At 45.2% G+C, this 23180-nt stretch overlaps 1 protein-coding gene across 4 annotated transcripts in view; it reads right to left on the bottom strand.

Annotated features, from left to right (window-relative positions):
• Window positions 1-23180, bottom strand: part of Frmd4b (FERM domain containing 4B) — a 232549-nt gene that overhangs the window by 102511 nt on the left and 106858 nt on the right. For all 4 annotated transcript variants that reach the window (XM_038318422.1, XM_038318423.1, XM_038318420.1 and 1 more), the window contains exons 3-4: window positions 21932-22026; window positions 14554-14646 (exon numbers count right to left, since the gene is read on the bottom strand). In XM_038318422.1, coding sequence (XP_038174350.1) covers window positions 14554-14646; window positions 21932-22026 — 188 coding nt within the window. The remainder of the gene's footprint in view (window positions 1-14553; window positions 14647-21931; window positions 22027-23180) is intronic.

Raw genomic sequence — 23180 nt, 5'->3', positions numbered from 1 at the left:
TGAGACCCTTTAATACAGTTCCTCATTTCCTCATTATTATTATTATTTTTGTTTCTACTTCGTAACTGTAATTTGGCTATAAATCGTAACGTGAATATCGGATATGCAGATAGTCTTAGGTGACCCCTGTGAAAGGGTCATGACCCACGGGTTGAGAACCACTGCCGTATAGCAAAGCTAAGGTGATGTGAGCTGTCTAAACTAGACCCTGTGCCTAAGGCGAAGCTGCTGACAATTCCCAGGGAGGGCTCTCCTGGGACTGAGACACAGCAAATAAGATGCCTGGCACAAGGTCCACATACAGTAAATTCTAGCTGTCTAGGATCAGCCAAACCTTACTTTGTTAAACAGGCTTCAAGGGTGTGATGAAATTTGAACTGCATCTGAAGAGCAAGAGGACACAAGATTCTGCTGAGCAAAAGAATAAATCCCGGAGATACAAACGCCCTAGTTAAATAGAGCCTTCTAAGGCCAGTGTGATAAACAGTCTTGGAATTTGACCTTTACCAAGACAACATTCGTGATATTTTGGGTCCTCTCAGTGCTTTAGTTTGTTTTATTCTGGTCAGGGCTCAGGACCCAGGCGGTGAAGAGGCCTATCAGAGAGGGAGTGCTACCCAACAGAGCCTTCTCATTGTATGGAAATGGCCACACTGATCAAACAGTCTCCTGGAGAGTGGGAGAGGCAGGATAAGAAGGTCTCCTAGAAGGCTGAGAGAGGCAGAAAACAGAAACCACAGGAAGTGGGAAGGGACACAGAGTGGAGAGGAAACAGCAGGACTTGAAGAGAGGGGCCCAGTCTCTGTGGTGGTGGCTATCAGAGAGAGGGGAGCTGCTGCTGCTGCTGCTGCTGCGGTCCTGAAATGAACAGCTGTCTCTATCTCATCCTGCCAGGCTGTGGGGGTCCTTTGTTTCCCTCACTTTCCTTTTTTATGCTTGTTTGTTTTGTTTTGAAACACTCTGTGTCCCTGGTTGGTGTGCAACTTACTATGTAGACCAGGCTGGCCTGGAATTCGCAGAGATGGGCCTGCCTGCCTCTGCTTCTGGAGACTGGAACAAACGCTTGCTTGTGCCACCACACCAGGCTCCTTTGCATTTTTTTTTTTAAATCTCTGACTCTGTCTATGAATATAACCCAAGGCGGATTCCAGTAAGAGCCTAAGGGGCAGCATCAGGATCCTGGCTTTTGACTGGGCTCCTGCTGTGCAGAGGTGTGCCCGGGGTTCCCATGCACTCTTCTATTTAGCGGTCACAATCTCACAGTTGCTTTCATCTTTTCACAGATTGGCAGCCATGGAACTTCAGAGCTCTGCTTAGAGAACAGGCTAGGTCTGACTCGGGATCCTTAGACTCTGCTGAGAACGCTATTATTAACCAGTTCCTCTTTCTGGCCATCTCTCCAAGGCACTGAGTCAGCATGTGTACTGAAAGCTAAGCCCTCAGTAATGGTGGCTATCTCCGTGATGTTAATACACACGAAGAGAAACAAGACATGCGATCATTAGTGCATTAACGTGTATGGACACATGTTTTCTCTATGTCTTCAAAAGAGCAAAGTCAGCACCTGTGGGCAACAGTTAGCAGGTGATAGACTAATGTATAATGTTGGAGCTGTCGAGAAAGGAGAAGCTCTCCCAGGGCAGGGATCTCCTAGCTCAGAGTCCCCAAGTCACACCAATAGAGCCCTAAGTCTGTTTTTCACCCGAAGATTCTATACTTCTATTCTCTCTTTAAGCCCCCATTCTGTATTCAATAGATATCTGCTGTCCAAAAAATTATTTTTTCAAATTGTTGAGAGTACAGCAATGAACACAGCTCATGCATTGTCAACAGACCCTCAGTCAATCAAACTAATCGTGGGTGTACATATAACATATAACTAGAAATTATTCATTTATCAAACATTGAATACCTGACTGGCACCAGACACTGAGAAAGATGAAGGGGGAATTAGGGACAATAATGACAGTATTGGTAATGACAATAATAACCATTTATCTAGAGCTCTCTATGAGCCGGTCACTGTGCAAGAATCCTCCATATTGGTTTATCTCCATTTTTAGGCTGAAGAGAATTAGAGAAAGCAAACGCCAAATATGAATGTTCAGATCTATTTATAGAATCGATGACTGAGTGATAATCCATTTTACTCAAAGACTGTTTAACTGTATCACACCATTCTCATAGAAGGACACTGAAGATGAACAGACTTTCCTTCAAAGATCAGATATCATAAAGGAAAGGCAGCATGCATGGCCACAACACAGCGTGCTCATTATTATTATCCAGGGATATGGACACTCTGGATTGTTTCAGGGAGCACCTCTCAGAGAATAGCATTGTCCTAAGATCACAAGTGCAATGGAATTTTCACACTAACAAGTTCATAGTAATTCCTTCAGTCTCTTTAAAATCCAATTCTCATTCAGATTTTCCCTCTGCCTCCACCACTTTCTCATTAAGTGCTGTGTCTGAGTCAATAACACCTCATTGATTGGCAGTGGGAATCACATATGCAAAGCCAGAAGGCTGCTGGCTGGATATGAATGGGTGAGACTGAGCAAGGGACTAACTACCCTTGGAGGACAGGGGAGTGCAGCGTATAGGCATGTGACCCAGGCTAGACCAGGCCAATTCTTTATGGTGGAATTTAACACTGGTAGAATGACCTACAGATAAAGGCACCTGGATCTTACTTGTCCTGTTGGCAGCATCCTAATGCATACCACTGTCCTCTGGTTCCTGCTCTCCAGAGCCCCACCAAAACCCTGTCTCCTCTGAGGCTTCGTTAGGGTCATTTTCCTACAATGATTTTTCTTTCTATGTTAGCTGCAATTGGAAGTTGTTTGTTGGCTGCCAAAGAATCTAATTAAGCTCTAGCAGCCATATACAGTGTTCTTCTACAGACGTCATTTCTTCCCCCTCATCAGTAAAACTAGATTCAGAAGGAAGCAGATTCTGAACCCATCCTGCAAAGGAGAAGGCTGAGAAACAGAGATGCAATGCTCTCATCTCTCGGCCAGAGCTAGGAAGCGGTGGAGCCATGATAAACCAAGTTGAATAGACGTCTTAGTGCCAAACAAATGTGATGTCATTCTTTCCTATAGCAACCTTCTCAATGAAAGCCACTGTGAACGCGGTGTCATAAGGGCTGACAGGAGGGACACAATTAAGTCCGCGGATAAATAAGAGGGAGCGTGCTGCCAACATGAAATCCATCTCCTACGCGCCACAGGAGAGGGGACATTTGAGCTGAGTCTTAAAGAATGTATGAGGTCAGCAGGTGACAGTGGCAGGAAGACCATGCCAGGCAGAAGACATAATATCAACCTGAGCAGTTCTGGTGCCAGGCTTTGAGAAATGAAGGACCCACCTTGCCGGTGGCCCGGCACCAAATCGATCTGTAGTTCCTCCAGCTGTAAACAGATCCCTTCATCCCAGATACGGGACTCATCTCTGATGCCCCGAGCCCCTGACTGAATCCTACTTCCAGAGAACAAGTCCCTATCCGATTTCTCACTAGTCTCTAACATTCTTCCCTGGTTAGTACTTTGGCCCGGCATCCAGTTACTGGCTCTCTGAATCCGCCATTCTGTCAAAGGGATCCCTGTGACAACTTCAGGTCTAAAGGGTATATGAAAAGTACAGACGGTCTTCAGGGACCGTCTAATTGGTCTCATTACTCATTAGACCAATGAACATACACCTATTGATTCAACCCTTTCCATAAAATATAGTGTTTCTTTTCTGTGGGTTTAGTTATGAGCAATTTCCCCAGGATTCTGTGAATCTGATGGGCAGGCTAAATGTTCAGCTTTAGAAACAACCCAGGCTCTTGGAAGAGGTGTCTCTCTGGAGACAAACCACAAGCATGACATAAGATAATTTCTTGGGAAGAACATTTGCTTGGGGGAAGTTCCAGTTCTTACTTTTGCTGCCCCTCCCCCAACATGTCCCCACTTCCTCATGGTTTATATAATCCCTCATAATGGATTCTAGAACGTGACATCTCAACGCCATGGGAAGACAGCTGGTAGTCAGAGGAAGACTTCCTGCCAGTCAGATAGCAAGATGGCATATGGAAAAGGACAAGTGGAAAGATGGCTCAGTATTTAAAGTGCTTGCCCTGCAGGCAGGAGGACCTGAGTTCAAGCCCTGGTATCCTCATAAAAAAAAAAGCCAGGTGTGGTGGCACTCATATCAGACAGGAGGATTCCTGGGCCTTGCTAGCCAGACAGCCTTACCTACGCAGCAAGATCCAGATCTTTGACACCGTGTCTCAAAAACTGAGATGGACATCACTTGAAGAACAACTTCTGTGATCGACTTCTGACCGCCAAATGCACATACGTACACACACACACACACACACACACACACACACACACTGGAGTTGTTTGGATGGGCTCTCCTTTGGATAGTTAGTGATGTTTATTTAGGCAGCCACCATTTTTACATCACGGTATCTATCGATAGTGGTCAAAGCAATGCTGTGGGGTCGGATGTATTTTTGTCTATATCTCAAGGTCTGTCTCCAGAGTTCAGGACCTCAGTGTGGCTCTCAGTGTCTGTCTGCCCTTTTAGACCTCCATAACATCTGACATGGGCCAAGCACAGTTGGCGGTATATGCTATATGGCATAGAATTGCAGGGCAGGGGTTCATGCCCCTGACCTTCTCATGCGGCCTAGGCTGACTCTAAATTGGTGCCTGCTTACCATCTTAATGCTGGTCTCCATGTGAAACAGGATGGGAAAATATGCCAAACAATGGCTGCCTGGCCAGTCATGACTTACGCTCGCCTCACGTGAGTATATTCTCTCGCTTTACTAAGGCCTTGGCTGTGCTTGAGTGGCAATCTTCTAAAGGGGTAAAGTGGGCAAGAATTACTCAATCACTTTGTATTCTGAACAATACCAAGTAGGTGACGGGCAAGAGGTGGAGCCAGACCAGCACGCCTCGCTCGAGTTTCTCTAGGCTGCTGTGGATAACTTTAAGAACTTCCTTCTGGCTGGGGAGATAGCCCACCCAGCAGAGTGCTTGCTGTCTTCCAGCCTCCATTACCAAGCACTTGCAGGTGTATCCGCCTACCCAGAGGCTCCTACATATATGAACACACACCAGAGAGAGGGAGACAGGAGATAACCCTGCTACACACACACACACCAGAGAGAGACAGACAGACAGAGACACACTAGAGAAAGAGAGAGACAGACAGAGACACACACCCACACACACCAGAGAGAGAGGGAGAGAGAAAGACAGACAGACAGACACACACACCAAAGAGAGAGACAGACAGACACAGAGAGAGACAGACAGAGGGACAGAATTCAATGTGGGCACATGCCTCAGAAGCATCTCATCAGCTCCTGATCTACATTCTGAAGAGGGCAATCGATCCCTGTTTACTGATGGTAACCACCCTTCAGTGTGGTCAGGGCACCTTCACCATGCAAGCTGAGACTGGGCTGAAATGTAAATACATATCTCGGTCTCCAGGTACATCTCTTTATCTCAATTGCTGCACAGCCCCAGTACAGATGGGAGTCCAGTGTGCCCCTTTCATCTCTGTGAGGGCAGAAGTCTTGGAAAATTCACAAGAGAAGCTTTCTCTGCTTCTCCTATGTGCTTAGGGCCAAAACTACACTCTTCCTCTTCCTCCTTCCTGCATTTCCAGACGGGCGAGGGGAGCCAGACAGGACATCAGCTGAACCTGTAGGAGCCTGCCCTCTTGTTCTCCTTCTCAAAGGAGACTGAGTTTTCCAAATTCTCTAGAAGGGCTTATGTGAGGAGTGTAAGGACCTTGCTGTGACCTGAGAGGGGACAGGAGTGAGCATCCCCGGGGACTGTTTATTAAGTGCTTGTGTCTTCAAAGCAGGGTACTCTCAACCTCCAGAGGGCAAGCAGAGGCTAAGGTTTTGCAAGGATCTGTCTGGGAAGTGAAGCAGGGGAGGCATGTCTGACGGGGAGAGGCCAGCTGGGTTTGGTGACTAATTAAGACAAATGCTAAGGCCCTCCACCCCAAGCAGAGAGGACTGGGTCAGACCCAAGCCAGACAGCCTGAAATCTTCCACAGTGAAAGGCTGTATATCACCTAATGACTGTTTTACCTACTCAGCACATGGAGGTAGAGTCTGTAGTTTAAAACTTACAAACAGCTAACATGCGTTGCAAGCCTCCCTCACTGTTAACATGTGATGATTCAACAGACCCTCATGCTAGATTAGCAGGACGTGTTTTGTTTCTACCAAGAGCTACAAGGCTGAGAAGTAAAAAAGCTGGAACAGGAGCAAGGAGTGTGGGAAAGCCTGCTGTCCATGGTGGGGGACTGAGAGATGTGGATGGGGAGTTTTGGTTATCAGAGCTTGGGGTTTGGCGGGGTTGGCAGCAGTGGGTGAGGCCAGGAATGCCTCTCAGCACTTTACAGCCAGCCAAAGACAATCTGGCCCCAAATACCAGCGCTTGAGAAACCCTACACAAAGGGGCACACATTTAACTTGAAAAGTTTATTATCTTTGCTATTCCAGTGTGTGTGTGTGTGTGTGTGTGTGTGTGTGTGTGTGTGTATGTGTGGTGTTCAGGCCACTACAGTGTGCATGTCATGGTTGGTGAGAAATTTTGTAGACTTGGTTCTCCCACTTTTACATAAGTTCTGGAGGTTAAACTAAGGTCATCAATCTTTTAGGGCAAGTACCTTTGCTTGCTCAGCCATGTCACTGGCCCTAACATTTTAACTTTTTATTTTATGGTTTCTTCTACCCTTCACAATACTAGTTATTTTATTTTATGGCATCCTAAGGTTTCTTTCTTCATTGGCCTGAAACAAACACACACACACACACACACACACACACACACAGAGAGAGAGAGAGAGAGAAAGAGAGAGAGAGAGAGAGAGAGAGAGAGAGAGAGAGAGAGAGAGAGAGCAGGTATTTATCTCTGGCCTGTTTTTTAAAAGCTGGCTGCAGTAGGCAGAAACAGCCTGCTTATTTGATCAAGAAGCAGAAAAGTAAATCTGTAAGAAACTTGAGACTGGGAATGAGTTGAGACTCGGTGTCTTTCTTGAACTTGAATTAGGATGGTGTAACTTCACAAATGGAAACCAACACACACCACCTGGAGGTTCAGAATTGGTCTGGCCACTGACAGGGTCATGGTAGACAGTAAATGACTCACAGTTACTCCCAGGTTCTGAGATGCTCCAAATCCAGAAGGGATTGACCTCAGGGCCAAAGAAAGACTCACATCCCTGCCCACCCTCTGCTGAGCCAGGAGGGAGGAGTCTGGTACTTCTCTGGACTTTTAAATCACATTCCTTTTTAAAAGGTGTTTTTCCTATTGCTCTGTTACTGTCACCCACCTCCTCAATGGCTGTGAGATAATTCACGGGACCCTGTCACAGCCATGGTAGAGTTTCTTTTTATTACTCTTTGCATTTGAATTAAAAAAAAAAAAAAAAACAAGGTTTGCTCAGTAATTTACTGCTGTCCATTGCAGGGAGAATTTAAAGAGATGTCAACGATTCATCACCAACGTCATTCCACTCTGAAATTTAACCCCTGCTAACATCTGAAACTCCCTTCTCTTCTTGAATGATTTGCTTATTTTTATTTCATGCGCATTGGTGCTGTGCCTGAATGTATGGCTGTGTAGGGTTGCCAGCTGCCCCGGAGCTGGAGTTCAGACAGTTGTCGGCCACCACTGCTGTGGTCATGATGCTCCCTAAAGTAAAACTCATTCCTTGTTCTTCAATATTTGGAGACAAGATCTTGCTGTGCAGCCTAGGCTGGCCTTGGACTCAGGATTCTCTTTCTTTGACCTCCCGAGTGCTGATATTGGAGGACATAAACAGCCATAGCTGATCCATCTCATTGCAGAGCCTAACTTCTGAAGGCAGGCCAGAGGATGGGATGGCAAAGCAGGCAGTGTTCAGGAGGCTTTCAAAGGCTGCTGCTCCCAGCCATTCAGAAAAAAAGGTAACATTTTCCCCTCATCTTTCAAGCTGAAGAGTGCTCAGTCCTGAGTGTCCCCAACAATGTTTTGGGGTGCCACAGGGAGGACTTGCATAGTCTGGGACAAAGCAACTATGAGGAGGAAAAGAAAGGAGAAACACACACACACACACACACACACACACACGGAATGGAGAACCTAAGAGCTATTCAGGGGCTAAGGCTTGGGAAAGTTACTGAGGTCCCAGCGGGTGGATCAGGGTGGTACCAACCTGCGCCAGCCCCGCTGCCCTCCCCTGAGGGGTTGGGAGCCTTCCCAGTGAGGTCAGGCCAAGCCCTGCACTTCTGTTTAAATCAAGCTTGTGATAGCTCACTCACTATCAGCTTTTCACATGCTCACATCTGGGCTCTATTACCAAAAAGGCATATGTTTGCCAAAAGTAATTCACAGCTGTGAGATTGCAACCCCCAGTCTGGGAGGAGAAATCCCCAGAAGTCTGAGGGAGTTTTCACTCACATGGAGATGGCTCGCCTTCATAAATTATAGCCGCCCATTCACAAACGGGTCATAAGCATAACTTTTTGAATTTTATTTCCAAATTTTAAAAACCTATTTATTTAGTGTGTGTGCACACACATGTCAGAGGATAATTTGTGAGTGCCCATGGTCTCCTTCGACCACATGGACCCTTGGGATTGAAGTCAGGCTTGGCAGTCTTTATGGTCCTTATACAAACATTTAACGTATATCTTGAAGGCTTTGTAAATGGGCGTGCAAATACTAAATGCTGAAATCATAAACAAACACTGTGTGCTTCTCTGACTCTTCCCTCTTGGGGAAGCATCCTGTGTCAGAGCTGCTTCTGCATCAGGATATAAGGTAGAGATTCATTTACATTCCCATTGGTAGGACTGCCAGGCTCAGCTCAGGAGTGAACGGGACAACTCATGCTCAGTGTTTAGCCCGTGCCCTACTACAGGGCTTGTTATATTACAGGAAAGAGGAAACTTCTTTTCCTCTTTCTTTTCTTTTCTTTCTTTTTTTCTGTATAAACCCTAAAATTGAAAAAAGACACTATTTTTTATATTTGCAGATGGTTTTGTAAAGTCAGTTTACATCTTCCACTTTCTCTTGCATTCTCACAAGTCCTTGCCAAAGGTCGCGTTCGTCATCCCCAAGTTACTGGAATGTGGGATACAGCATAGTCTCCTCCCATCTCTCAATTCTTTCCTGGATCTTTGTGATTCCTTCCTACCTTGGTTTCTCCCAGCACCCCCGCCCCGCTCGCACCCTATTCCACTCAGTACTGGAGACCTGGCGAGTCTGCTGTAGAGACTGTGGTACAATCACTCTCTTAAGCCCTCCCCCCCCCCCCCCCACGACCAATGCTTTGCCCTGAACGCCGAGCTGCCGTCGAGGCCACTCTGTTCTTTGGGTTCTCTCCAGACACACAGCTCCCTGCCAGGCATGCTCCCACTGCCCAGCCTGCTTACTAACTATTCTCCTGGCCTGGCATGAACCTCCCCCCGAGATCTGATACTTCCTCACCTCATCTCCTCTTCTTTGCTGATAACAGCTTCCACGGTAGGATGTCTTGGACCACTCTCACCCACCCAGCAGCCTGGCTGCACTAACACTTCCTGTTCTCCATCCTGAAAGCATTTTCTTTTTCCAGAATCTCTTCCAGAAGAGACCCTACACATTCACTTTTTTTAGTGCCAATGTCCTCCCAGTGGCTGGGAGAGCAGGATATTGTCACTACCACTTATCATGGCAACGCCAGCACCAGCACAAGACATGACCCAGGGTAGAAACCTGGTAACTACCAGATGAATGGGCACAGCAATTAACTTAGGAATGGCTGTCCACCTTCAGCTGAGGGTGACAGAGCTGCTTCCTCATGCATGGCTGTCTGTCCTGAGCAGAAGCAATAAATAATGAAGAAAAAAGGAAAGGAAAAATGTTTATTTGAGGTTCAGTGTAGCTCCTTTCTCATGGTTTCCTGCCCCTGGAATATTTCTAAAACGTACCAATGTAACAGAGGAATCCTGAGCTCCTCTCGAGGATCTATAACATCCATCATAAATACATGCTGATTCTTATTTGTTCAGACACAACCTGCCTTATCATGTAGGCACCCAGGAGACAAGGCAGATGAGGACAATCCTGAGAACAGTGACTTAATGAAGTTGTGATTCACGGGGGGACAAGGAGAGAGGGGCTCAGCCACAAAACCCTGTCCAGAGCACACCAGCAGAACCGGGGCTGGGACTGAGGGTGAGGTGGAGGCTTTGGTTCTAAAGGGGAGAGCGAGTGCATAGCTTGACAATTTTTCCAAAAATGATGATACTGGTCCCCAGCCCTCCCTTCAGAGGAAACGAAACACAGCATATGCTCATATCCCCTTCTTACAGCTGGCTGTGAACGCCAGACTCGCTTACCCTATCTCTAGTGTCAGCATTTGGGTATTTCCAATTGTTTGCATTAAGAATAACATCCTGGCAATTCAGGGACACTGGAAGAGAGCTTTTCTGACTATGTGCTAATTCATCATCTAGATGGCCATGTATGAAGGGCCCTTGTACTCTGTACACTAGAGCATCACCCGATGTCTACGCATGAAGGGCCCCGTGTTCTGTACCCCAGTATGTCACTGATGCCCATGCAGGAGGGGTCCTGTGCTGTGTTTTTCCTCCATACATCATCTGCTGTCTATGCATGAGGATATCCCTATACCTGTAGCCCAGCACATTACCTGCTATCCATGCATTAAAGACCTCTGGACTTTCAGATACTTTTACAGTGTCCAAAGATCAAATCAGCCACGTAATACCTTTGGTTACATTTGTGTGACTGTCAGTGTGTGTGTGTGTGTGTGTGTGTGCACGTGGAAGCCAGAGGTCACACTCAGGTGTTGTTCCTTAGGGGGTTGTCCACATTGTGTGTGTGTGCGTGTGCGTGTGTGTGTGTGTGTGTGTGCACGTGGAAGCCAGAGGTCACACTCAGGTGTTGTTCCTTAGGGGGTTGTCCACATTGTGTGTGTGTGTGTGCGTGTGCGTGTGTGTGTGTGTGTGTGTGTGTGTGTGTGTGCGTGTGTATATAATATTTCCCATCTCCACCGGCACCCAGACAGTTTCTCACTACCTAGAGCTCCCTAAGCAGGCTGGCTGGCCAGCAAGCCCCAGGGATCCACCTGTTTAGGCCTCATTTGTAAGTTAGCATTACAAATGAGTATCATCATACCTAGACTTTTTTATAAATTTTTATTTTTTAATTTTGGTTGGAATTCCCTGGTTGCATTCTCTAGTCAACTCAGGTAACCTTTCAGGGCTCTTTCCTCAGATAGAAATGTCACCAACAGTTCTGTATTCTTTCATTGGAGGTGTGAGACCTTCAGACAAACAAGCGTGTGTGACAAAAGTCATTCTCTAGCTGTCCCTGCACTGGATCCTCCAACCGGTGACCTCAGTGAAGTCCATTCAGGATCCAGAGAGTTCTATCCTGCCTTACCATTTCTTTAGCCAGAGTAACAACAGCTGCTTAATTGGAATAATAAAGGCTATGATGATATCACTGTCTTGTTGGGAGGATGAATTACATGAATCATTAAAACCTTGATAAGGGTTTCAAACACGCTAGCAGAGAGGAGAAAGTTAACACCAAGTGGTTACAGGACAGTTGAGATAACGCGGTAAGTAGGGGCTGAAGCCCCAGGAACAAGTCAGCAACTGCTGTGGAATCCCAGGAACCTGCTGGAAAAGATAGTGTGGCCTTGTGAAGGACAACAGCCAGGAAGGGAAGGCAGGGTTTGTGCTGTGGAATTTCCAGACACACGCTTGACCACAGCAGCTGTCAAAAACAGGCACACAAATGTGGCCACTAAATAAATGACACTTGTTAAGATTGTCCGAAGACACAATGACTTTGCTGAGCTGGGACGCAGCAGAAACACGGCCTGTGCACACAAGGATTAATGCAGAGGAATGTTGAGGGTGCCCAGATTTTAGCATAGTCAGGAGCAGCCCATGTGCTTACCGGGGGCTGGACAGCTGCTGGATGCAAGAGCAAAGAAACAACTTTCTTTCTCCTTAGTAAGATACAAACCACAAGCCAGGAAACAACCCAGCCAGGTTTGCTCTGGGGTGGGAAACTGAAAGGAGAGGCAGAGGCTAAAGCTGGTGGAGAGGAACTTCTCTTTATCTGAGTTTGAACTGTCCACAGTGATAACTTCGTCACAGACAGGCACCTCATTGGCATGGAGCCACTTTCCCTTTGCATTCTGACTCCTGCTCAGTGCCAACAGGCAGCTTTCTCCTTGCTTCCGGCTGTTCCTCCTTTCCCCTGTCCGGGGCACACAGGCCTCACATCACGGTGTTTCAGTAAACTCCAGGTTTTCTTTAGGATCCTTGGGCGCTTCTCCAGCTATGACTTATACTCAAACAAGTCATCTCTATGCGCCCTCCTTCTTGGGCATTAATAAAAAGTTCTTAGGGGTTGGGAGTGCAGCTCAGTGGTGGAACATAGACTTAGTATGGACAAGACCCTGGATTTAATCCCCAGCACCATTAAAAACCAACCAACAACAAACAGAGATAAGGGGAAAAAAATGCCATGCAGAGCTCAGAATCAAAAATTTAATTTTATGTGTTTAGCCTGCACATGTGTCATGGAAGCTAGAAGAGGGTGTCAAATCCTCTGGGACTGGAGTTATGGGTGGTTTGAAGCCATCATGTGGGTGCTGGGAATCAAACTCAGGTCCTCTGGAAGAGCCATTTCCAGCCCCCAGAATCAAAACTTGAGAAAATGAACACCAACAAGAACAAGGCTGCCCTCTTCAACCCCAGGGCTATGAACACAGCACAGGCAAGCAAAGACTCAGCAACTCTCAGTAGTTAGCTTGATGGAGGAGTGTCTATGTGTTACTTTCATTATTAATAAAGAAACTGCCTTGGCCCTTTAAGAGACAGAAAATTAGGTAGGCGGAGTAGACAGAACAGAATTGTGGGAGAAAGGAAGCAGAGTTGGGGAGACGCTTCAGGCAGTCGCCATATGCAATCGTCATGCTTCTCCTCTCTGAGATGGACGCAGGTTAAGATCTCTTCTGGTAAGCCACCCCTCGTGGTGCTACACATATTACTAAATATGGCTTAAAACAAGATGTGAGAATTAGATAACAAGAGGCTGAAACAAATGGGTCAGGCAGTGTTAAAAGAATACAGTTTCCATGTAATTATTTTGGGTAAAGCTAGCCGGGTGGCGGGACACAGCCCGCCATTCCATCTACATTAGCTTGCATAAGAACCACAGTTTTAAAAGGGGTGAGATACAGTATTTTAGTGCTTTTGAAGTCCATGACGCACATGAATTACAATAGTATTTGTAAAATGGCATTATAACTTACTTTGCCTCAACATCATAGGAAGGAGGAAGAAAAGGAGGGAAAGAAGGGAAGGAGAGGAAAAGAAAGGAGGAGGAGAGGAAGAAGATGGGATAGAGAAGGGGTAGGGAAGGGGTTCCCAACATCATAGTATAAAATGAGATGTATCTTCCTCACTAAAATTAAACTTAATTTTAGATTATTCTTCTAATTGAATTAGCTTAAAATGATTTTCCGCTTATTATTTTGTGTGTGGCTGCACGCACGTGGATGTCAGGGGCCAACTGTTGGGGCAGGTTTTCTTTGTCTCCCAGGGAGGTCCTAGGTATCAAACCCAGGCGGTCACACTTGGCAGATGGTGCCTTTCCCAGCTGAGGCATCTGAACCAGTTTTATGAAAATAAAATCTCCCAGCCGTACAAATTGGTTGTAAAGCTATTTCTTAGATTTCAGGCGGGGGCAGGGCTACGGCTACCACAGAAGGAGCTTTGAGCTCCACTGGTAATGTTTGGTATCTTAAGCTATGGAAGGGGCAGGAAGGCCAGTCTTCAGGCATTCCATTTCTCTTAGATTGGTAGTAGTTAATGCTAAAGTATTTTCCTGGGCCACCTCTGAGAAATCCCTGATGCAGATAAATGCATCCGTTTCAGGACCTCGTTCAGGGACTTCCCCAGACAGAGCTCACAGAGCATGCAAGGCTGTGAGAGTTACCCTTGTCTGTCTCTGTGTGAAAGAGTTCTGGTTTTTGAGGTGTTAGGAGAATTCTTTCTCTGGGGATTTGTTTGCATTGTATCTTCCACGTCAATTAAGACATGGAATCGTATCAAACTCAATTGTTTCCACACCTCTAGTCCACGTTATTCCAACATAAAGGATAGCAGTAAATGTTTCAGATTTCAGAGTCGAAGAATCCTAACAGTTTACTGAATAAATTGTTTTTGTCAGAATTAAGAATTAAAATACATCTCTCAGGTTACCCAGCCTTACATTTAATCTAAGAATCTTTGAGGGGATAAAGCAAGATGCTTCCTTCCTTTATCTTTAAAGAAAACAAATCTACACTGTATCTATGGTAACCGAGACAGTAGACAATCTCTTTCTCGTGGTCATGTTCTCAAGGGGTCTACTCTCTTTTTATTCAGTATCTCCGATGACTAGAAATGTTGAAAAATAAAAGTAAAAACAAAAGAAGGAGGTGAATGCTGGATGCGCCCACACGTACCTAACAGCAAAGTGTAGAATAGCTGGGCCAGGCTTCTTAGGCAAATCATGCTCCAGAACTCTGTGGTCCAGCTGCAGCCAGTTCTCTTGACCCCTGTGAGAAGAAGCAAAAGCAAAGGATGGCATGGTAAGTTCAGCAACACACAGTGCTGGCAAAGCTGCCTGGAAAGAGCCGTGCTTGCATGCCAGGCAAGGATACCACGGGTCATGAGGGCACCTCAAGTATTTCTCTCAAACCTACTGAACCTGTCTACTTCTGAGCTAGTGTTTGCAATGGGAAGAGCTTGCCAAGAAGAACTTGCACATTTGAAGAATAACCTATACATTGAAAACACTCACCTTGATAGCTAAAAGTCTGGAAATAACATGAATATCTATAGGGTATTGTTAAAGTAACAATCTAAATGTATGCAGAGAAATGCAATGCAGTCATAAAACAAGCTGGAGAGACTGCTTACAAAATTGCTTGGAGGGGGCTGGAGAGATGGCTCAGTGGTTAAGAGCATTGCCTGCTCTTCCAAAGGTCCTGAGTTCAATTCCCAGCAACCACATGGTGGTTCACAACCATCTGTAATGAGGTCTGGTGCCCTCTCTGGCTAACTGTATACATAATAAATAAATAACTATTTTAAAAAAAACAAAATTGCTTGGAACAATTTCCTGGATACAGATCTGAAATTAGCACTTGAGAGTCAGAGGCAGACAGATCTCTGAGTTCGAGGCCAGTCTAGTTTACCAATCAAGTTCCAGGACTGCCAGGGCCACATAGAAAAACCCTGTCTTTAAAAACCAACCAACCAACCAACCAACCAAACAAACAAACAAACAAAAACCTTAAAAACAGCAAGATTTCCTGGGCATGGTGATGCATGCCTTCAATACTAGCGCTTGGGCATGGGGTGGATGGAGGCAAATGGATCTCTGTGAGTTCAAAACTCGCTTGGTCTATACAAGAAGTCTGGGCCAACTGGGAATATTCAGTGAGATCTTGTTTCAGATAAAATCAGTAAAATAAATTTAAAATTTTAATAAAGTGAATAACAGTAAGTATAATATATTACCTATAGTGCTTTTTGTTTATGGAAACAGAGCCTTGCTGTAGCCCAGGTTTGCTCTACCATCCCTTGCTTGCCCATCTTTTTAACCAATGGAAATCCATATATATAGCATGCACATATTTAAAGAAAAACTGAGAGAACAAATAAGAAATGAATAGTGCTTTGGGAGATTAAGACACTGAACAAAATTAAATTAATCTTTAACTGTGTATGAAAGGTTAAATGCAATATGTTTTAGTTATGAAAAAGAAAATTTTCCGTCAAGTCCAACATTGCAGTTTTCAATGCATGCACAGGTCAGGCCTTTCTGGAGTTATTTCTGTGGACACATGACTTACAGATGTTTAAGTACTTATTTACCTCAGAGCCTCCCCAGTTCGCAGGTATAAACAGTTCTCTCAAGACCTTGACCTCTATGGTTCCACACTCTGTGGATTGTTTACGTGATTTCCAAGGCTGCTCAACTGGCCCATCCATCTTAGAGCCCGCTTAAATGTTCTTACACTAAATCCAATTTCAGAACCCACTTCTGGGGGGGGTGGGAAAGGGGTGTTGAATTCCAGCAAAATCTGTTACGAGTTAGAAAACATTTTCCAGTCTATTTTTGTCCTTGAATAAATAATTAAAAGACAAACTCAGGAGATTCCAAGCTGCCATTCAATATAAGTAGATAGAAAAGGGCAGTAGAGATGGTCCGGCAGAGAAACACACTGGCTGCTCCTGCGGAGGATCTGAGGTTCAGTTTCCAGCACCCACATGGTGGCTCATAACCAATCATCTGTAGCTTCAGTTCTGGGGATTCCAGTGCCACCTTCTGTCCTCCATGGGCACTCTATGTATACAGCACACATACATACATGCAGGCCAAACACACCTACGCATAATATCCTTTAGGTATTAGAAACAAAGCAGATAGGAAAAGTGGGTACAAACAGCAACAGTATAAATGATAACAGCTACTCTTCAGTGCGCAAATAGTTTCTATCAGCTCTTAGGTCTCAGGTAGTCCATGTGTCTAGAAGTGAGCTCAAGCTGGACTATAGAAGGATTTCTGGCAGGCAGGTCAGAAGAAAGCCAGCATTATTTGGGAATGCGTGAAAAAAGTTCCTCCCACCCCCAAGGTAGTCATTCTCCTGGCTTCCAGCAGAAGGGACAAGGCTCTTCATTGATGCAACTGTGGTTGCACATCCAAGCCCATGCTGACCTTCATGTCCCCCAGTTCCTACTCACCAATCCTTGATACACATTTCAAAGTCCATGCTAGCCTCCTGGCCTTTCCCTCCCCACAGCCACTGCCCTTATTTATAATCAAGGCGATTTGTCCGCTCCCCTTCATCTCCCCCACTCTCTCTCTTCTCTATTAGATAACCCTGGCCATGTCCAGTCTGCTACTACTGCTCTCTGCTCTGGCCTCTTCCAGATGCCTCTGGATATTTTCTTTCTCGTTTTCACTGTGAATAAAACCGTCCCCCTAACCATATCATGGAACAGCCATTTCAGTGATCCCTACACTATGCCCCTCACACATCCACCAAGTCGGAAATCTTTATCTCTTAACGTTGTGTCTTACAGTAAATGTGCAAGGAAAATGGCAGGGCTGCGGTTTGAATCCAGGGCATTCAATATTGGGTCCATGATATCAAGGGATTTCCTACCTCCTATAATAACATTGGGCTCACTTTATGTGCATCTGTTTTCATAATTACAAGATAAGGATGCTGGGAACTGCCCCCCCCCCCAAGATTTCCTTGGTGGAACATTGGGGAACTTCTTAGAATTCGTGATTTTGTGTGTAAGAAAAAAAACAAAAACAAAAACCAGAAGGCTGAAGTTAAAGGACTCTTACATTATATTTTGTCATGTTTAATGTGACACCTATTTAAAGACACTTCAACTTCAAAGTTGCTAAAGATAAAGGTTAAAATATGTGGCATGGTCAGGTTTAAGGTTAAAGATTAAAGTTAAAGGTTAAGGTTAAAGGTTAAAATATGTGTCATGTCAGGTTTAAGGTTAAAGGTTAAAGATAAAGGTTAAGGATAAAGAAAGGTTAAAATCTGTGGTATGTCAGGTTCAAGGCTTTCCGGGTTCCATATAGCAGACCAGGCCAACTTTGAATCTTGAGATTATAGGCATGGACCACTAATATATAAATTGGATTTTAAAATTAGGGGTTTTTTTTATAGTTCTGTTTATAGTCTTATCAACAGAATGAAAGTTCTAAAAATTGAGAAAGAAAATTACCTATGTCTAAGTACTAGGATACAACATGGTTCATTTAATGTTTTTATTTTGCCATTTTTAAGTATTTTCCTCAATAATGATGAGATATAATTAATTTAAAAAATTAACCAACCAACCAAACGACAACCAAACAAAGCAAAAACACCAAAGACAAGCACTTTTAACCATAAGCCAAGTGTTCTCTTTGGTTCTGATTCTATGCCATGGAAGCCCCATCGTCTCAGGTCCACCAGAAAGGACAGGGATGCAAAGCTATTGTTTGTATTGTAAAACCTATTTGTTATTTCTTCCTCAGCAAAGGTCAATGGGCAAAGCTTTTCAGAATGGGTGAAGGGAGGGTGCCAAAAGGGCGCCTTGTGGGGAAGGAGGGCTGAGACTGCCCTCTAGGGGTGGCTGACCATCCTGCACACAGAGCTGGGGAGCCTCGGTAAGGGCAGCCTCAGGAATTCTATCCCCCTCTGTCAGGAATTTGCTTTACTCGGTCGGCATTGCTGCCTTTGTTACTGGTCAGTTTTCCCATCTCTCTTTTGGCTCCGTGAGCTGGGGTAAAGATGGTAGCTAGTGTCATTGACTCCGTCCCTTCCCGCTTTCCTTCCTCGGTTGAGCCTGCCACAGTCTCAAGGCTGATGTGGCACTGGAGCTGGAAAATGCAACTCAGCCAGTGTCCTGGGAGGGATCCGCTTGGTGGTTTCACGGGGGTGGACAGAAAGGGAGTGCTGGGGGAAAAAAAATCTTCCAAAAATATTTACCAAACAAAGAACCAGGTTTGTGAGCAAGACTTTCCGAAGAGACACCCTTAGACGTAACAAACATGTTTCCAGGCCCTTTCCGCTGAAAGGTGGAAATATCCAAGACCTTTCTTCTCCCAGAAACGACCAATTCATACTCCTGAAAATAAACACAGATGGAGCCAAGGAGACACCTTCCCCAGCTGGCTGTAATTCAGACATGAGGTATCTGTTACCTGTAGGGGAGTTGGGGCACACAAGGTTCCTGGGAAGGCTGGAAGGTTTGACTTCTGTGGCCCAAGAATATATTGGGAGGGAGCCCACAAATCCCAGGGTAGACAAGGAAGATGGTGGTCCAAGTCACACAAGGAAATCATTCATACTGTCCTGCCTTGCTTTTTGGTGTGTGTGATGTACACGGGTGTGGTGTACTAGTACGTGGATACGCGGAGTCCAGAAGAGAGCGCTGGGCATCTTCTGTCACTCTCTGTCATACTCCCTGTGGCATGGTTTGTTATTGCATCAGGAGTTAGGCTAGTAGCCAGTAGGTTTCAGCCATGTGTCCTCCTCTTCCTTACACGGTGCCACATTACCGATGCATTGGGCACACCCAGTTTTCCACCCGGGTCCTAGGGCTTAGAATTCAGCAAGCCGTCTTACCCAGTGAGCCCTCTCCACAGCCCCTTTCTTTCTTGCTGGAGTTTTATACACGGCCTATGCTGGCCAGAGTTTGCAGTATAGCTTCCAGGCTGGGATCGCAGGTAGGCAGCACCATGCTCAGATCTTTCTCTTTTCTCTCAGAAGCAAGTTAGAACATCTGGACAAAGCACTGTGCTTGGGGCTTCCCCAGCAGCCTGTCACATGGTCTGGACCCTTCTTCTCAGTACTGACACTGTAGCTCTAAGGCTTGCTCCTCCACCACTGACTGTCCTTCAGTGGCTGCAGGTGCATTACCATCTCCATGATCCATGGGGCTCACCCATGTATGGTCTTGTCCTTTGCTCACCCCTTAATCCCCCCTCAGGCTGATGTCTTCCCACTGAGCAAGAGCACAGCATTGGGCTTTGTTTCAAGTGATGCTTGCCTGGGATGCCACCTCCTTTCCCCCCCCCGTGGAACTGTGTGAGAGCACCCCAGTGCCCTGAAAAGCCTCTCTTGCATGCATGCCTGTGTGCTGGACTCTATGTGTCTTACTTAACAGGCCTGAAATACAGAATGCCAGCACTCTATTCTGGGCCCCTTATAGGGCATTTGCCATAAAAGGACTATTGTTATACGCAGGTTATAGATAGGAAACATGAGTGTCAGCAATGTCAAATACTGCTGTCTGATCACACAGCTACAGGATTCTGGGTAGCTCCCACCTCACTCTTAGCCCTAATCTTGGACCTCTTTCCTTCCTGCTTTCTGCACTCTGCCACAATGGCTTTCCCTACTTTTCTTAAAAACTAAACCAGGTCAAGCATGATGGCATATATCTACAATCCCAGAGGCAGAGGTAGCAGGATCAGGAGTTCAAGGCCAGCCTGGACTACCTGAGGTCCTGTCTCAGACAAACAAACATCATATTAAAACAAAACACTGGCTTTTAAGTCAAACTGAGTTCCATCTTTGGACAATCAGGCTTTTGTTTGCAGAGCTGGTTCCTGGTGCTTGATGCACTCTGTCTTCCAGACACCGTCCTGGCCCACTCTGTCTGAAACTGCCCCTCCCCAGCTTTCCTTTATATGGCTTCTCACATGATCTCAGGGAACTTAGAGTTTCTGGTATCTTCTTATCATCTCTTTGCTTGTTAAACCAGACCACAAACACTACAATATGAACTCTTGTAAGCAGGGAATTGTAACTGCATTCCTCAAAGCTAAATCCCTGCTACCTAGAAAACCATCTGGTCGCTTGTGGACACTCAGGGAACATTTGCTAAACAAATAAATGCATTATTCTAGTCTCCAGGCTTTTAGCTTCACCTTGATATGATCTCCTTCTAAATGATAGTGTTCATAGCAATTATAGTTCATAGCATATCATTCAGTTGTGATGTATTTATGCCCATAGGTCTTATATACTTTTTTTTTTTTTACATTCAGATTTTACCTACCTGTGTGTGACTGCTTAATCACTGATTCATGTGAACTGCTGTGGCTTTCTGGCTAGTATTGTGGAAAACGGACCCATCCATTTCCTATTTTATCCAGCAGAGGGCAGACAATCAAGTACCTCTCCACCAGTGATTCAGAGGATGAGGGTGATGACCACAGCACTTGCCCCACACGGGCTTTGGGTGAATCATCTTCAGAAAGCATTCTGAGTCTATTATAAGTTTTTTTTGGGGTTTTGTACATCTCTAAACAAATATCTGGGTTTTACAGCCTGAGGGGTTTGTTTAGATTTCGTGGAGGCCCTGGGTGAGAAATCATTAGCCTGTACAAGGTGTTAAAAATGAACTAAATCATTCTTGAGGTTACTTTCCTCCTGGTTCCACTGAACAACTGAAAAACCACTTCCATTGTGAGAGTCACGGAAAGAACGTGGTGCCTGGCCAGCATATTTTGTGTCTGGAACATATTTTCTTGTATTTAAAGAACTCTTTGGAAAATATCTTCAGAAAAGGGAAGGATTCCTCTCATAACATATCAGGCCATCTATAATATAGACAAATTAGGTTGCTATAAAACAGACAGACAGGGACACACACACACTCCAACATGTCAACATAAAGAATGGAAATAGACGGAAAACAGACGGACAACATCCAGGGCAGCATAAAGGAGACTTAGATTGTGGTGTGGTAAAACTTAATTCCATATTCAACTGTATATATATTTAAGGCGAGTTACAAATTGGGCTTTAAACTTTCTAACCATTAATGCCAAAACATTAAATTAGCTTCACGGTACATATGAAGAACAACCTAGTGTTTCCATCACCGACATGAGTGAATTGGGGGCATTATAACACATTCAAAGACTCAAACTCGTTAGCACATTTCTAAACACATTTTGAGGTTTTCTTGTTTGTTTGTTTGTTTGTTTGTTTTTTTACTACCCTGCTTCACAGCCCTGGCTGGCCTGGAGCTCATTTTGCAGACCAGGTAGCCTAGAACCTTCATCCTTCACCTGGCCTCCACTTCTCGAGGGCTGAGATGACAGGCATTTGCCGCCACACCTGGTGATATTTGCAAGACTTTTAAAGGCTCCACATTCCTTTTCTTCTTCCTTTATGACATTTGTAGGGGAAAATTTCCATACAGAGACACTTACAGCTAAGCAGGACACAAATACTTTCTCCCTTGTCGCCAACCGCGAGAATCAGCAAGGCCTAAGGCAAAGGCATGAAAACCCAGAGCACTTACGTGTCATCTATAAACGTGATTCCAAAGTACTCCTTCTCTTTGAGGTTGAAATGCGATGCCACCAGGTCCAGCAGCTCTCTTGATAAAAGCTTGGGCTGTCAAAACACAAATCTGATTAGCAGCGATTTCCTTGCCCCTCTCTCCCGCTGCTGTCACCTCTCACCTGCCCTAACCATCAAAAGAAGCCTTTGCTTGCTTGTGTGGTTTTTAAAATATCATTCTTCATGCCATTGCCACCACTAAGCTCTGAGAACCCAGATTAAGAAGGGACTGCCTGTGAGCTTTGGGGATATACTACGGGCCTGGTGGGAAGAAGTATGGCTTGGAATTTGTCAGGATGTCCAACTGATGACTGATGTTGGTCTTGCAGGAACCAGGGAAGCTGGGGTACCACTAGGCAGCAGCCTGGATAGTTCCCTTCTGATCCTTGAGATGAACAGTCACGGGTACATAGTGATAGTCTGAAGTCTGACTGCTGCTGTTAGAGGAGATGAAATGGTGGGGGTAGTAAGGAAAAGAAGTCAGGAAGAAAGGGAGGAGAAAGATAACAAGAGGGGAGAGATAGGACAGGAAAGAAAAGAAGGGGTCAGGGAGGAAGGAGAGAAAGAAGCAGGCAGAAAGCTGGACTAAAAGCTGGTGAAACTACTGTGCGGGTTCTAATCCTCTAATTCTTTTTAAAGACTTACTCATTTTATTTTATGTGTGGTGTTCTTTCTAAATGTATGTTTGTGCATGCTTGGTGCCTGCACAGGTCAGATTTGGAGTTTTGGATGTGGATGTGGGTGCTGGGAATCGAACCTGGATCTTCTATAAGAGCAAAGAGGTACTCTGACCTGCTGAGTCATCTCTCCAACTCCTTCCTCTTCTGTCTGTTTTAATTGCAATGTGGGTGCAGTGGGTGAGGGACAAGGCTCAACGAGAAAGTTGAGCTGAGTTTGTTTTGACAAGGCATCAAGGCTAGCCATAGGTACAGTCTACCCACAGGAATTCAGCCTTTTCTTGTCTGTCTGTTTGTTTGTTTTTGTTGTTGTTGTTATTGTTGCTTTAAAAAAATCTTTGGGCCGGGGTTGGGCAAATAGAAGAAAAATCACCAACAAGTAAAATACATAAAACTCATTCTAGCATCACAGGCTTTGCAAAGAGCTTCTGCTCATACATATAAAGCAGCTTGACTTGTCAGAATTCTTTCAGGAACAATGAGCTACGATAACTTATGAGAAGACCAAGTTTGCTGACCCCAGAGCTACCT

Source organism: Arvicola amphibius, chromosome 2 (assembly GCF_903992535.2).
Source record: "Arvicola amphibius chromosome 2, mArvAmp1.2, whole genome shotgun sequence".
In the NCBI taxonomy this organism is placed as follows: domain Eukaryota; kingdom Metazoa; phylum Chordata; class Mammalia; order Rodentia; family Cricetidae; genus Arvicola; species Arvicola amphibius.
This window is presented reverse-complemented; position numbering and strand designations above follow the sequence as displayed.